At 37.8% G+C, this 17,928-nt stretch overlaps 1 protein-coding gene across 1 annotated transcript; it reads left to right on the plus strand.

Annotated features, from left to right (window-relative positions):
* The first annotated feature begins 8,300 nt into the window (after positions 1–8,300).
* Positions 8,301–12,516, plus strand: LOC129258751 (POU domain, class 3, transcription factor 4-like). The gene has a single exon (XM_054896981.2). It carries the CDS (start codon positions 8,391–8,393, stop codon positions 9,834–9,836), a length of 1,446 nt encoding a protein of 481 aa, XP_054752956.1. The 5' UTR covers positions 8,301–8,390; the 3' UTR covers positions 9,837–12,516.
* The last annotated feature ends 5,412 nt before the right edge of the window (positions 12,517–17,928 follow it).

Consider the following 17,928-nt stretch of genomic DNA (forward strand, 5'->3'; position numbering starts at 1 on the left):
ATATGATAAATGCTATACGGTATTAAAAGTGACTGTTTTATAGGCCAATCAATCATTAGAAAATATCTTGTAGTTTATAAAGAAGGTTTATACTTAAAATACCACAGAACATATAAGGATGGTCAAAGAAGGCACTCACATATCTAATAAGTGAATAATTGTAGTTAGAATGGCGCGATATAGATAAGTCGTTAGAGCGGGAGGGGGGGGGGTCGGATTCTAGTGACCCTGGTTCGATTCCCACTTGGTGAGTTATATAGTGCCCTTTGGTTAGGCATTTATCAGGTCCCTCGGAGATGACCTTAAGCCGTCGCTCCTCTGGTTGCTTGCTTACAAGCACTGAACTTTCTAAATGCTTAGCCCGATTGCTTTCTTAGCAATCGGGTAAAAAAATCACCACCACCACCACAACCAATTACGGAGAGAGAGTATACCTTTCTACTCTATGCATTCAAGAGTTATACTTTACCAAAATAAATCCAGCAAGTGGTCATCTATCATGTTTGACCCCCCCCCCCCATTAGCGAAAAGTGGAAAAATCAAATAACAACAAAAATTTAATGAATAAAGATTACCAAACAAACATTTTGCCTGGTTTGGTACATCAATTCGAATACTGTTTATGTAGCTATAGTACACACAACTTACCGCATACAGGAAATACTATACGTTTGGAAATCTATTACATTTTTAGTTTGGTGAAGCGAATGATACAATGACTGAAAAATCATTTGTTATCATAAATTGTTTAAAGAGACTAATCTCTGTAATGATATTTAAACAAAATTCATCGATCATTGAGCGGAAATGAAATACCGGTCAAACATGATAGATGACCACTTGCTGGATTTATTTTCGTAAAGTATAACTCTTGAATGCATAGAGTAGAAAGGTATACTCTCACTCTCTCCAATTACGCCAAATTTCATCAACAGAAGCATTCAAGTCCCAGTTGAAAACTTATTTAATCTCCCATTAGCAGTTTAATATTGTGTTTATTCAGGAGAATTCAAATTCTATTATTTGTTTGTTTTCTATTGTTGTTGTGCTTTGTGTTTATTTTCCTTGAAGCGCCATGAGCACCGAAAGGTGGACCTGTGCGCTATATAGGTAGCCACCATTATTATTATTATTATATGCACTTGGAGCAGGGGGAGAGATGGGGGGGGGGGGGGTGTTACCTCAATTCAGGCAAGTCAGCGTATCATGTTATTTTTTTCATGGATCCGACCATTAATAAAAAAAAGGGATTGGGCCCTCTATCTTATACCGGGTCATGTCCGACCCAGAGTGGGTATTTATCTATTTCAAAATATTTATTCAGGATAAAAACATGTATCAGCACGATGGCTGTTTTACATCATGGTCCTGAAGGACAAAATATAACCAGTAAAATAAATTGAATGTTAATATTAATGAATGAATATTAATATAGTAGCAACAAAGCGAATATAAGATACAAACAAGCAATGTAGTAAAAATTAAGAGTACGACAAAAGTTTAAATCAAGAGAAGGGCGACAAGTCGAGTTTGGAAGTACAAACAATTATTGGTCCCAACGGGCCTATATTAGGATTAGATTTTACCAGTGATATTTTAAAAGTGCATGTGCAATATGTGTGGATTTTGATCAATAAATTTTGAAACTTGAAACTTGTATTAGACGGAACTGTCTTCTGTCTTCGGGAGAAGGGGGGGGGGGGGGCAGGGAACAAGTGGAATAAGAAAGGGAGGAATAATTGAAAATCCTTAATTGTTTGTTGCATATGGTGGTAGGGGTGAAGTGGAATATTGGCGGGAAAAAGTATTGACAGTTCTAAGTTGTTTCATACATGGGCAGGGGGGGGGGGTATGGATTAAGTGAAATGGAATTACATGGGGGCTGGGTGGAGGTAAAGTTTAAGAGGAGGGATGATGGTGTTGAAGAAAGGGTATTGACAGCATCGCGACCTTGTGTTGTCAATTGAGAGCAAATCTTGCGACATTTCTTCCACAAACTGCGGCGTTCTTTTGAAAAGGTCAGCCCCAAAAATCACCGCTTCGCCAGACAAATAGAGGGCCTGTCCAAGAATACGATGGGCGAATTATCGCACCAGGGTGAAAGTCGGCTGAAGTCATTTAGCAGAATCAACAGGTCCGTTGTGGATCGCGTGTGAATTGTGTTTCAAACCCATGGAGGCGACATATCAAGAGGAATTAGAAGAAAAGAGGGGAATGCAGAGAGAGAGAGACAGAGGGGGGGGGGGGGGTAGAGGGAAGAGAGAGAACAAACCTAGAAAGAGAAGGGGGAGAGGAGAGGGGGAGAATGGGGGGGGGGGGGTTAGGGGCTGGTACGACCAAACAATACGAGAAAAATCCTTACGTATGTTTAATTGTAAAGGAGCTAACGCGAACAGTGATCAAGTAAGATTTTATTTTCAATTCGACGACTCATATTTAAAACACTTTACTGCTTGAATAGGATGCTTATGATACTATTTACTTTTTTTGTACATTAACAATTCTCTTACGCATGATTGTGAGAAGCATTAAAAAAGTTCCACAGACTACAAAACTACAAGGCACACAACTATTGTTCAATTTAGAAATGCCGGTAATTTAAGAAATGGAATATAAAATGACTTCGACCGTGATATCACATGCTTTGGAAATGATGTCCCGTTGATTGTTCGCCCTGCTTACTACAGAAGATTACGACGTTTTGGAAAAATTAAAAGAATTGAATAAATTATGTACAATTGTTGGCGCATTGTGAGCTCATTCTGACCCTCTGTGCTTCGCTGTCGAGATTATCTCTTTCTAACGTCACCATATTTTGAATCCCGAAATTGATTTTCTATCGTCATGACAACAATTCTTATCACCCTCGTCATCCTGCTCATCGTAGTCGTCGTCGTAATCATCATCTCTTACATTTAGTGTTACTGTGAAATGGGGGTTAACCCACGCAGCGCCATAAGTCTGGAATAGTATCCCACACAATATAAGGCAAGTTGATACGATTGGGCAATATAAGTCTCCATTGAAAACATATTTATTGAACTGATGATAACATCATCCTCACATTCTAGCAACTTTCCTTCATTTTTTTGAAAAAGTATATTGCGCTACACAAGAACTGTTGTATCATCATCATCATCATCATCAGCAGCAGCAGCAGCAGCAGCAGCAACATCATCATCATTATCATCAATATCATCATCCCCCCATCATCATCAATCATCATCATCATCGTCATCATCACCATCATCCGTCTCCTTATCTTCGTCCTTCTCATCATTATCATCATCAAATCACTGAACCAAATATGAACATTTTGACCCGATTTAACAAATTATTACACCACAACAATGACGTGGAGAGAAAATAAAAATCATAACTCATTTCCGAAATGATCGCTTTGGGTATACAGGTCTTCTATTTACCCAAGGATCTCTCTCAGCGTTGTAGATTTTACGTGATGATCCCGTCGGTAAATGAGTGTTGTCGAGTGAGTATCCGTGGGGGAAGATCGGACTCAGACATGTAGCTTAACATGCTCAAAAGGGGATGCCATTTTCCAAGTGTAAAGTACACCAGTCTCTAGAGTGGATTTGATCAAATATTTGACACTGTTTTCTTTAGAGAAATGAGAGAGAGAGAGAGAGAGAAGGAAGGGGGATGGTATTCAATTGATGTAAATGCTGACGACGAATGATTAAATATGCAACGTTTAATGGTAGCAGATTATTTGATATTATGATATTTGAAAGAATACCTTTTATTAATCAGACTATAATTCCACATTAAAAGTTCATATTTACACTAAAAATATGCATAGATATTAAGCCAGTTGTAAGTAAAACGGAATAGACATATTCCATATATTGGGTGAACTGATTTCAAATACTGTGCAGAATTTACACAATGTTGTTTACAAAATGTTATCAAACATTAACATTATTTATATAAAATTTAAGAGAAGGTTCAACGAAAAACTTAAACAATCGGCAAGAGTCCTTAAAATGACCCGTTTACAGGTCAGCATGTAAAAGATTCCAGCTTGCGCTTCGCGCTGGCATTATTGGTATAGTCCTCACGGGGCGCCTAGTCTTGTTGTAAATTAAAGCTAACATGTATTTAATAGTCAGTCTTATGGATTTCACCCTGCACTCTAATAGTCTAAACTAAAACAGAATCCACTGAACTGGGAACTGTTGTTAAAGCTAGCATGTACTTAAAATCTCAGTCTTAATGCATGTATAAGGACCAGTTTTTTTTAGATATTCGAGGAGCCACTTAACTCACTCACTGGGAACAATATTTGTGTCAGTAACCCCGCCCCTCCCATCAGGCTAACCATGGATACTTATGGACACCCGTGAAGACGAAGCAGGCTACATTGGAGGATCAACTACGTTCCTCGGAAAGGACTTGGGATCGCCAGCCACTTGGTTTCTTACTTGCACACTACAATAACTAGATTGTTCGACTGACACAGAGGAACGCACGTGGATGGGTGTTTCATAAAGCTGTTCGTATAAGTTAAGAGTGACTTTAATTTTAAAGGAAACCAAAATACAAAGTTTGAAAAGTCTTGTTGTATATGGGGATCCTCAAATTGGCAAACATGCTTCAAAATGACTGATTTTGTGTACATCTCTCTATTTGTTCTGTACACACATTTTCAGATTTTCCCTTTATTTTAAATATTTCACATTATCTCCTCCAGACCTTGACATATGTCGTGGAAATTATATTTTCCTATGACATATGTATTCTCAGAATGAGGGGAGATGCAATTTGACAGATAAGGGGGGGGGGGGGGGGTTTGCAAATTTGTGTACAAAAAGGAAGTTGTCCACAAAATCTGCGATTCTGAAGCATGGTGGCCAATTTGAGGATCCCCACAGAAAGCACAAGTGTTTTTAAACGTACATAACTTGCTTATTTCTCAACCGATTATTATTTAATTTTTATTTGATTTTTTAAAATTTATTTCTGCATTCACATCAGTATCAGAATTACAAAATAAATATATACAATATACAAAGGTAATACATATAACAAAATAATGATAGTCGCATAGTATAAATATTGTAGATAAATAAATATCAACAAGATGTGTTATATATTTTTCAAAACAAGATTATTTAAATGAATGCAGGAGACCGCCATCGTAAGCGATGATGAAACTTGTTTTAAACTTTTTCTTTCATATTACTCTTTCAGATAAGATTGCTTCTCTTCTTGTGTTTTGGTTTTCTTAAAGAACGACTGGTGATCCCCTCTTACGCGCTAAATAATCACCATTAAATGGTGAATAACATTTACCACAAACAAGGATATCACCAGTCGTTCCTAAAGTCATTCTTAACTTACGAACAGCTTTATGAAACGGCACCTGGGATGTTAAAATTCGAGTGTTATTCTTAACACAAAGTAAGGAAGTAACGACATCCAAAAAGTGTTGTAGTAACAACAATTATAAGTATTGACTAATACGAAAATTTAACACCAGCTGAAAATGACTTGAATGATACACCAATCAGCACCACATTCTTGGGGGGGGGGGGACTATTTCGAGGATTGTCCGCATGTATTTGTATAAGGTTAGTTAAAAGACAAAATTTAGATATAAAAATCAGCAGTTTCTCATCAAGTAAAAGTGTGTGTAGCTCAATCAAGAAAATTGTAAAATGTTGATAACAAGAACTAAAGAAGACTTCGGTATACATATGTAAATGGAATTTATTTCTATCTGATTATTCCACCGTAACTTTATTATTACGAAATTGTTCGACTCATTGTATTCTTCTTCTTATTATTATTATAATTTTAATTGCAATCATCATTATTACTATTATGATTATCATTGTTATTACTATTATGATTATTTTTATCATTATTATTATTACACCATAATATTTGAAATTTATTTGTAATAATTATGTAATTGTGTAATTTTGCTTATTTATTCATTCCATATGTACCTTTTTTCCGTTCTGTGAAAAATTTGTCATTTCGGCTGTGAAGCTGCGATTATAATTATGGGATCAGACCTATCATGAATAAAGCTTGTTATTTTTTCCCCTAGATATTTCTTAGAGGAATCGACTGTCATACAATAGCGTTGATAAATTAGGCCGACTGCATTTTGTAAGGCCATTTCTAAAAAAAAAATGTATTTAGTTACACCGGAACATTTTTAAAGTTAATGTGATTTTCTTGGGATCTCATTTTTTTGGTATTGCAATAAGCAAATACAGAGTAAATATCATAATCTTGAATTTCAAGATACCAGGTTAACTTAAAAGCGATATTTCTAGATTGTATAAAATTGTTCATGTGTTTTTCATTTATACAGAAAGTCTGTCGCTGCTTCCCTTTCTGAAATATTGCCCTCAACGACCAAAAGTAAAGAGTGCAATGTGACACAAACCGTATCGGCGAAGAACACGTTTTAGTGGAAAATGGAAAGAAATACCATGTGTAATCTTCTTAATTTATGTTTAACAAAGGTAGCTGAATTGTTACCGGTAACCGTGTAAACTAGATAATTAATAATCGCATCGGATATATACCCTAGGCTCGTATATCGCCGAGAGTAATTCTTATCTTATTTTTTATTTCAATGCAATATAATAAAAACGATAAACGACAAACCGTGACAGCTAGAACGAGCTTAGAACTCCGTTATTTTATGATCATAAAGTCAAATTGTGTAAACAATACAAGTATATGATCTGGAATGAAAATATATAATCCACCTGCAAAACCACAAATCCTTACTCGTGGTATGTCTACGTCAAACTTGTATTTATAGTAATCACAATCAAGTAGATTATTAATATTTAATTTATGTTTTGCATACGCACGGCGCCGTTATATCTAAAAAGCATTTATTGCAAGAGGTTGTGCAGAATTTAAATTACATTAATTTGTCAATGTCAATGGGATGACATTGATGTGTCGTATAAACATAAAAATAAAGAACTACTGGAGGAGACGAAATTGTCTCATTTTCCACAACAGCGATCAATATCATCATAATCGTCGTCATTATCACAATCATCATCACCGTCATCGTCATCACGGTCATCGTCATCATCATCATCGTCATCACCATCATCATTATCATTATCATCATCACCATCATCATCATCATCATCATCATCATCACCACCATCACCATCATCATCATCACCATCATCATCACCATAACCATCATCATCATTGTCATCATCATCATCATCACCATCATCATCATTGTCATCATCATCATCATCATCATCATCACCATCATCCTCATTGTCATCATCATCATCATCATCACCATCACCACCGAAAGAGTCATATTCCACATTATCATCAGCTTCATCAGAATCATCATCACTTTCTTCATCCCATCACTACCATTATTGCGACCATCATCATCATCATTATCATCATCATCGTAATCATCATCATCGTAATCATCATCATCGTAATCACCATCATCGTTATCATTATCATCCTCCTCCTCCTCCTCATCATCGTCATCTTCATCGTCATCATCATCACCATCATCGTTATTCTCCTCATCAGCTGCAGCATCGGCATCGTCGTCATCACCATCATTACCCTCCTCATCATTACCATCATCAGCAGCAAAAGCATCAGCATCGTCACCATCATCCTCGTCTTCATCATCACTATCATCTGATCTTCTTAATGACATGACTATACCTTGATAAAAGCGAACTTCTTCTTCTCTTCTGTAGTTTTTTTTAAAACTAATATTTCTTTTATATTTCTAAAAGGAGTTGGATCATACCTGCCTACGCAGTTTTCTTTTCTTAAAATGCACTTTTTTCACTTTCATTCTACGACAGTAGACAATTTTGTAATTTCATCCGGATTCGATTATCATTTTGCAAATTTGACACATTTCTACCATAGAAACGGTGATAATCGATTTCTTTTATTTTAATTTTTCCTGGGTTTCTTTTCATATTTTATCTGTGGAATGTTTGATTGATCGAAATGATCTTCATGGTGTGACAGGGAATAAGAAGGCAATCATAATTATTGCTTTCCACAACTTAACTCTCAATGATTGAGGAAAGATGACGAAAAAAGGGGTGAACGTGCACAAAAGAAAATAAGAAAGAAAACTAGCCGGGCCAGTAATCACGCCCTGTTATTGTGACGTTGCAGTAATACGTTAGCATACAGCCAATGGCGCCGCGAAGCTCCTGCGAAACCACACCCCAACTCTGTTTCGCACACGCGTAGTTTCGCGGAATGCATGCACGTCGGATGCATATACTGGCAAGCAAATGCGTGCTGTGTGTGCGCTCGCTAACAAATGCGGGTTATGATGCAAAAAAAAAGGCATTAGAAAGCAGCAAGGGGAGGTTTAAGTATACATGCGACCCTGGTTGTTTTGCAATTCAGATCAGCTAGGGCGAGGGAGAAAGATGGATACCGTTATATCGACTCCCTATTCAGTGAGTTTATCCCCAGCCGATATCACCTCGTCATCTAGCAGTTCGATCCTCAGTTCATCGACAGACCACATACATCACAACATCACTAGTCTCTCCGACAACAGCATGCAGTCGGGACAGGTCAACGTGATGTATCAGAAATTGGGCAACGAGTTCCTGCAGCCACAGGGCGGCAACGGGTTACCGCTCGCCCATCACGGGGCGCAGTGGGTGACGGGATTGAGCGCTCCGCCGCACGGCGACCCGACGAGTCACTGGGCAGGGGTGCCAGCCCATCTCCTTGGCCATGGTCAAGATATCAAACCGAACTTGGGACAAACTCGAGACGAAATAAATGAATTACATCGATCCAGCCATTCACATGTGCAGTCAGCGGCGACATGGAACACGGGGAACGCTCACATGGCAATGCCGATGTCGATGACCATGCCGATGACGACGTCGAGCGGTGGTGGACCATTAGGACACACGCCGACCAGTGCTCATCCTATGTATACGTACGGTGCAATGAACGGTATGATGAGTTGTGCTCAACAGTTTGGACAAAATGGACCAATGCGGGGTGTTCTTGGACCAGGCGGTGGTCAGTTAGCAAGTCACAATGGTTCCGAAACGGTGATCGAAGACGACGCACCATCGTCGGATGATCTCGAGCAGTTTGCCAAGACATTCAAACAACGTCGCATTAAGCTTGGCTACACGCAAGCCGATGTTGGACTCGCCTTGGGTACCTTGTATGGTAATGTTTTTAGCCAAACGACAATCTGTCGGTTCGAAGCCCTACAACTCAGCTTCAAAAACATGTGTAAACTGAAGCCGCTTCTTGCAAAGTGGTTAGAAGAAGCAGATTCAACTTCAGGCTCGCCGACTAGCCTTGATAAGATCGCTGCTCAAGGGAGAAAGCGAAAGAAGCGTACGAGTATCGAAGTTACTATCAAAGGAGCACTCGAAAATGCATTTCTAAAACAGCCAAAGCCGTCGGCACAAGAAATATCTTCTCTCGCTGATGGACTCCAACTCGAGAAAGAGGTGGTGAGAGTTTGGTTTTGCAATCGAAGGCAGAAGGAGAAAAGGATGACACCGCCTCTGAACGGAATCGGACCTGGAGGTATGCAAAGCGCCGATTCACCACCAGCCGGTCAAGCAGCGACGGGAGACCACGTCCTCCCGCACTCGACGGCATCGGGACTCCATCACCACCACCACCCCGTGATCACGAGTTTGTCATCGCACGCGCACCACATCGGCCCCGGATCGTCGCCCATCCACGGCCCTCCCGCCTCCGTGTCCCCGCCAGCCGTCCACTCCCCGATCAGCTCAGCGTTGACGCCTCACAGTCAACATCAAGCCCAACCTGTGCAGTGACAGTTAACCCGTCGTTTCCCCCATCCCGCCGACGAATCCCTGATTGATGTGCGAGGAAGAGAGTTGAACGAGCGAGAGGCACGCTGGACGGCACCGATAGTAACCCGGCATCGCCCACCTGTTAACGTTCTATCTGCGCTCTTTCTCGATGCGACATCACCACCTCATCATCCTACCGAACTGCCGTGAGCATCGCCTATAAGGTGAGGATTGCTTACTATTTTCATTTAAAGCATTCCATTTTATTCTATGTAAATAGTAAAATAAACTCCAATAACCAGACACTTACGCACCGATGGAATGCTTTGCTCTCAAGTGAAACTAATGAAGATGTTGTTTATAAAAAACAACAACCTTGTACGAACGATTTGAACTCAGGAATACACCCGTGAGAGTAAAAACCAGAAAGACACTGAGAAACTTGACGAATTTTGTTATCAAAATGTTTCCGTTTTTATGTCATACCCTCAGACATCGTTTCTGGGAACCATCAAAGTTATTTATGTGAATGTGTGCTCATTTTTTTTTCATGAATATGTGCAAAGCTGAAACTTGATTGTAGAAAGAAATTTGTATTATTTGTTACTAAACAACTCATTCTTCATTCATGCATGACTTCGTCATGTCCTTACAAAAGAAAGAAATATATTTCCTGGGGTGCATGAAACTTTTAATTTCCCAGAGCACTCTGTTACTTTTTAAAAGGATCTGGCGTCTTTAATTTTATGTAATCAGAAAATATTATAAATGTTAAATCTACACTGAGTTAACTTGCCACGTACTAATCGCAAGAATTTCACGGATCAGCATAGCCAGTATAAGTGCCAAAGTTTGACAAATATATCCCCCGAAAACCCCCACTTCTTGCCTTTTGCACCCCATATTCATGCAATCTGCTCTCCCCCTCGTCAAATCGCAAAAAAATCTGATTTCCTTTCACACAACAGGCATACAGGAGTAAGCGCAAAAATCTGGCGAGTTCGAACAAACAGAAATTAACGTTTTTATTTGACAGGCAGTTATAATGTGTGTGGCGTGTATTGTGCGCGGTATTCAAATGGCGACAAAAAGCAAATGTGCTCGACGTAGGATCTTTTGTTAGGGAACTAACTGTTTGACTAACACACATGATCACTTCGGAAAAAAAGTGGAAAAATGGCAAAAATAAAGAGAGAGAGGGGGGAGGGAGCGAGCAGAGGAAGAAGAAAAAAAGAAGGCCGGGGTGAAACACAAAAGGCAAGTGTGGTATGAGCGCTGGCGTGTGCGGCCAAAAACAATTAGCACTCTTGGAGCTATTGTTGGGCCAAAGCAGTAAAAATGTTGGCCAGTGATTCTTCACTTTTTTAAACTATATAAGCAGGTGGAATTTATTTTTTTGCATTGATTGTTGGTCATATTCACATGTAGAAAGTATGCATGGCTTCAAGCCCTAAGAACGAACACTGATATTTGTGATAATGTTTCGATACTGAAGGAAACGACTAGAATGCATCGTATGTGCATCTGCCCTCTATTCAGTGCAGGGCGTGTGTTTTCTCCTTTTTTCCACGTATTGTACATTTATGTATCATAGTCCACTTAATTTTATTTATATGCTGTGGAAATCTTTTCTATATTCCCTCCAAAAATTGGACGAATACAGGGTATGAAATATGACATGGAGTTCTTCTGTTGCTGTATATGTGTATAGTGTGCTCGTTCGGGAAGAGAGTAGGGAAAGGTTCGGTGCAAAAGAAAATTACCGATAACGGATGCCGTAGGATATTTTATTTTCTAACTTATCAGTATTATAGTAATATATTCACTCTTTTATTCTTGCATTATTTATTGTATTACTTATTCATCAGGTTGAAGGAAGTCATAATCTTTTGAAAGTCCATGCAATCTACATTCTCGTTGATAAGTGTCGTTATTCTCATTCCAGGAATGATCATTTTCTTTTTAAAAGCATTCATGAAACTGACTTGTTATCTAGATTTTAAGGTGATGCGAAGTCATCGGAGCCGCAGGAACTGAGCGTTTCCGTTTTAAATATGATTTTCAAACGTTGTATAGCTAAAATCTATTCATCTAATATCATCACGTTTTAATAGTTTCACTCCGATTTTACACTATTGCAATACAAATCCAGATTGTTATGTAAGCATGGTAAGCAAATAGTAAGAATCTTAACAACAAGGATGTCTTTAATATGAAACCCAATCTACAAGAGTATAATTAACATTTATTATTTGACAAATATGATTTACATTTTTTTAATTCATATTGAATATAGTATATTATAACTATAATTTGGATTTGGATTTCATAGTAGTAAATCTTTTAAATTTAATAAGTTAAAAACAGAAAACGTTTTTAACCCAGTTGATATTCTATCCCGATTTTTAATATGAATAAGTCCATACATGTTTTGTAGATCATGTGTTTTCTTTTTTTTATATACTTGCTTATTTATGGAAGGAGATTTTTATGTCGAGTCTGAAATGCAATCAAACATTAACTTTTTATTTTGTTACCGTGTCATTACTATAAAGAAATAAACGGCTATTTCTATTATGATTAATATACAATTTCAATGTCTACATGAATTTTAGCCGTTGATTTTATTTGACATTATGTATTTAAAAAGAGGATTTGAACTGACATAATAAAATGCTATGTCACCCTTGAAATGATTCTATATTTTGGAGTGTTTTCTTCAATCATTTTACGTTATTGTCTCTTTAGAATAGTTAAGCAGATGCGTGTATAGTATCATCAGAGTATGCATACCTATCGCCTATTGTTAATACACCTTGCTAAAGCGACCCGACATAGCAGCTATGATTATTATGATAGTAGAAACCAAACTGCATTCGAGAAATTAATTTCTTGCATTTTATGAAACAAAAAAAGAAGAAGAAAGAGATGAACTAAAAACAAAGAGAAAAAAACCTCGTAAGACAATTCATGAATACTAATAATCTATAAATCATTTTATATCGAACATTTTGTCCGGATATTGATTTCGAATTCATGGAAAAGTAATGCGGTGCATTTAAAATTTTCATTGTAAATGAATAATTAGGATCTTAATAACATTTTCATCGGGGTTTAGTTAGGATTCTCAACATAGTATGATCCTTGCTAACATATCCTCATTGACATTTTAAAATGAAAATTGCATTCCACTTAGAATGTTATTAAGCAAAAAAAACCCTCTTTGTCCCGTCTCAGAAAGATTTAATTTTCTCAAAACTATTAATTTGCCAAAATATCGGGTCATATGAAATGAAAGTAGTGAGCAGGGATGATTAAATTTGTAAGGTGATCACTAACTATATATGTTTTGAAATATAAATTATTCAAATTTAATCGCAAAGATTTAAAATGTTAGGAAACAATGACTCTATAGGACAAACTCGATTAAAAAAAACTACTCTACTTTTGTGTGAAAATATGAACAACGTTTTCACGTATTTCTTTTTGTTGTTATCAGAATTGCATCGATACACAATCTTTGAAAGGAAAGATAAATTCAGGCATTTTGTTGTAAAGAAACGATAAATTTGAAGTGTTTGATTTCTCTCTTGCCTTTTATTTTCTATCTATATCAATGGCTTGCAATATGTTTTGAATATTCAGATATTTCAAAGAAAAACATGCTACAAATATTGGAGATTTTCGTTCTAAATCAAGGCTGTGTATCTATCTATCTATCTATCTATCTATCTATCTATCTATCTATCTATCTATCTATCTATCTATCTATCTATCTATCTATCTATCTATCTATCTATCTATCTATCTATCTATCTATCTATCTATCTATCTATCTATCGACAGAATCTTTACAATGATATGGGAAATAGGTGTGCATATTCTGTTTTACACTATCAGACTGATATCTGTAAGATTTTCTTATATCAACAAACTAACAAAAATACTAATTTTTACATGGTTAAACACATTTTACATGGTTAAAAACAAACATAACCACATGTTTTGGAGACACAGGAAACTCTTGTCAGAGATTTAGATTTTTAGAATTATTCTCCCATGTCCTAGACAATGAGCAGGTTGTTGATGTTGAAACAGTGTTGGTGGCGAGATGAAGTTGATGGTGACGATGACGGCGATGATGATGACGATGACGTGTTCTTGGTCTTCGTGTGATGTTATCTGGGAAGATTTTATGAAGAGGATGATGGTGATGATGATGATGATGATAGTGATGGTGAGGATGACGATGAAGATGATGTTACGATTACTTTATGACGATATAATTATGCTGGGGATGATAATGATGATGACTTTGTTTATAATGGTTTTATGACAGTGATAATAAGGATGATGGTGTAGCAATACAGCGCATGATGATGTCTGATACCACAAGAGGATGCTCATCAAAGAGAATTGTAAAGTGAAATATTATCAAGTTAATATGAAAGGAGAAAATAAAGTGAAGCATTCCCCATTTTCAAGATTGTGATAATAATTCTCCTGATAATTTTATTCAAAATAATATTGATAATTACAATGATGATGACGACGGTGATGATTGTGATGATGACTATGGTGATGATGAAGAGGATGGTGATGATGATGACGATGGTGACGATCGTGATCAGGATGATGATGGCGATGATGAGGATGGTTACATCGACGACGACAATGATGGTGATGATGAAGGCGATGACGAAAACACTTTCCGCACATGCACTGAGGGGAGAGGAACGATTTCACGTTTATCATTTTTCTCTAATTTACGCATGCTGCACTACCATCACATTGCATTACAATTTTAAATCCATTTATACATTTTGTTGTCTATTTGGTAAAATGCATATTTTCAATTTAGCATAGTTGTTTGACATGCCATGCGTATCCGTCCATTCATTTTTTTACGTCTAAAAATGAATGGATGGAAAGAGGTAAATCACACTTTAAAAAGGTCGAGTAGTGGCAGCGTTTTTAATAATGACTGCCTTTTCCACCTTTCCTTTAGTCTTTTTGCCTTTTGAAAATTTTTAAATGTACAAAGAGGGAAATTGCAATTTATCGAAATGAAGTTTGGGTGGCTGAGATTGAATCTCACTTATTGACGAAAACCACGGTGGCATTGATTATGATGAAGAAGAATAATAACGTGAATCAATACCGATGTGAAATAATAGAATCTGTCGTCAATGAACGACACTATTTTATGGTACACTGATTATTTGCAGCTTCTCGCCTTTTCAAACACAATAGTTTGGTTACGAATATCTTTTAAATGTGTATGTTTGGAAACGTTTAGGCCTATATATATATATTTTTTACTGGGGTCGAATTAATCTCGATTGTAAAGGTGAGTAATTAATTATGATATACTATACATAATCATATTCAAAATTCCGTGCTTTATGACGAAGTGTTATTGTATAATTATAAAGCTTGTTTTGCAGCCAAAGATTCGATAGGTCGAGATGGACGTTCGTCGGCTGACATGCTTTTTACTTGGCGTTTCCAGTGGTCAAAATGATAGTGACCCCTGTATTCTAATTGAAGGACAAAAGAAGGACACATCATTGTACGAGCCGACGTCATAAAATCAAGCCACGGACGAGACGATGTCAGGTCTTTCTGGGGACACTCTCCCGTGGCACGGAGCTTAACGCTACCCTCATCTGCATCCCTGCGCAGCTGGTTTCGACGGCTTTTTCTCTTTTGTTTGCTATCCGTATAAACTGCCTTTGTTTCGGAGAGCCCAAGCCACGGTTTTACACGCAGAGTAGGTGAGTAAATGTTTGTTAGTTTCTCTTGATTTCCCACTCAATAGAATACCCCCTTTTATTTTCTCTCCCGTTTTTACCACCACCCCTCGAAACCCCTTTCTCTGTTTATTATCCACAGTGCCGTGAATGCAGTCATTTGCAAAAGACCGTAAACAAGGGAGATTAACTGTAGCTAGCTGATTACAGTCCATTGCAATCAATGGCTCCATTGATTTGCGCTCGGTGCGCACGCGAAACCGCTGCCCAAACCCTGTCGCCAAGCTAAAATCTCGACGCGAACAAATTTGTTCACCAAAACGCTCTCCCTTATACAACCAGACGCTTTACAACGTGGTCGAATTGATTTAATAATTCCCTCTAAAGACGTCGTATATTGGAAGATTTGAGATGAGTCTTGAAGTAAATAATCCCTTTTTATCGCATGCCATGAGCAGGCAACATGAATACTGGGCTTGATCGAAAATTCGCGCGCTGGAACATCGAAATATTTTGTACTATCGAATCAACCGCATCCCCCTCTTCTGCTAGCAGTAGCAGACGACATCCCGTCTCGCGAACATACAGTACATGACATAAACGAATCGACCCTGACTGTACTATCAAATTTAATTATCTAAGATCATCTCAGGATGATCTCGTTTTCCGTCTTAACTCTTGTAAACGACTCTAGGCCTCTGTTATTGTATTATTGTGGCGCTTTTTCGCCGGAGTAACTGGTACAACAAATTGTATGGCAGCATCAACACATTGCTGTAAATCGGTCTTGTGCCCTGTCGGGGGAAAAAACGGAGGAGGGGAAATAAATTGAGAGAATTCAAATGGGCGAGCTAGTCTGAAATCCCGTATTCCCCATTCTCTCTCTCTCTCCCTCTCTATATAATATCTGTCCCTCAAACTTTGAATCTGTTCTCCACTTTTTAGTCGCGTGCGAATTCAAAACAAACTCTGCCCGACCTCCCAAAAGGGCATCTAAAATCAGTGTTAACGCTGGCAGAAGTACTTCGCAATCGGTTATTAAAATTGCTACTTTACTATTTCCACCTCCCCCCCCCCCCTTTCTCTTTCCGCAACACACTCTCTCACTCTTCCTTTCCGAGACCCTTTACAGCTCTCCTTTTCTTCCTATTTTCACCCTGCACCTATAATATTTACGCCTGGCGGGCTTGGCTATTGTGTGTCGCCGGTTAAAAGTAGCAGAGATCGGTATGAATAGGTGACATGAATGGCCCCGTCAGCTTCGGGGTCGATTTGGCAGCAGACACGTGGATCCTTTGTTGGGCTCACCCGGGCTCTCACTGTCGCGTTTTAGTCTCTAATTTGTCCACTTTGGAGGGGGTTTCCTTTCGTCTCAGTACTCCGATTAAACCCCAAAGTGAACTTGGTGCAACGTGGCATGTGAACCCAAACTTAGCGAAGCTAAAAGTACACATTTTGAAGAAGGGCAAGAGAAAATAGAGAAAAGAAGAAGGGGGGGGGGCGAGAGGAAGGGAAGAAGATACAAAAGAGGGGGGGGGGGGTTAGATAATAATATTAGATGTAGCAGTAGTAGAACTTTAGATGTTGAAAACAAAATGAAGTACTGAAGGAGAAAGTAGTAGTAGAAGTAGCAGTAGATGCAACAGCAGCAGCGGTAGTAGAAGTGTTAGTTTTTCTCCTCTACCGCTCCAATATAAGATTTAAGATTTAAGATTTATTGATTTATTTCATTTCTTTTCTTTCCATTTTTCACATACAAATCAAAAATACATAAATACAAATACATAAATACAAAAATACATAAATACAAAAATACATAAATACAATTACATGTATAAGGTTGTTGAATGAACTCCCTCCTCTCCTTAAATCATCACCAACATATAGGACCAATTCGAATGAAACTTGAAGACCTACACTGTAAACAATATTGGGTAAAATTTTAACCAGCACGAGGGTAATTATGTGTCCAGCCAACTTGGGGCAGTATTTTATCCAATGTGAGAAGCATATTGTCCAGTAAGGACAGCAATTACTTTAGAATGGGCAAAATTTTCATCACACTGGATAAATAAAAATGCCCAAAAGAAATGCCCAATGTAGACACATGCTTACCCTCATGGAGCATTTTTACCCAATATTTTTTTAGAGTGTACCTTTTCTAATGTCCTGATCAGTATGCACTGGACTTTGATGGAACAATACTGCCACTGCCTGGTAATTTGTAAATATTTCATATCCTATGATGACCAGGGATGACCTCTCAAAGCGCTTTGTATTTTAATTGTTTTTATTATCATTATTATTATTATTATTAGTAGTAGTAGTAGTAGTAGTATAGTAGTAGTAGTAGAAGACGA

The sequence above is a fragment of the Lytechinus pictus genome, chromosome 4 (genome assembly GCF_037042905.1).
Source record: "Lytechinus pictus isolate F3 Inbred chromosome 4, Lp3.0, whole genome shotgun sequence".
NCBI lineage: Eukaryota > Metazoa > Echinodermata > Echinoidea > Temnopleuroida > Toxopneustidae > Lytechinus > Lytechinus pictus.

Excerpts from the sequence above, each read along its gene's own strand:
- LOC129258751 (XM_054896981.2), top strand. The coding sequence starts at position 8,391 with ATGCGACCCTGGTTGTTTTGCAATTCAGATCAGCTAGGGCGAGGGAGA.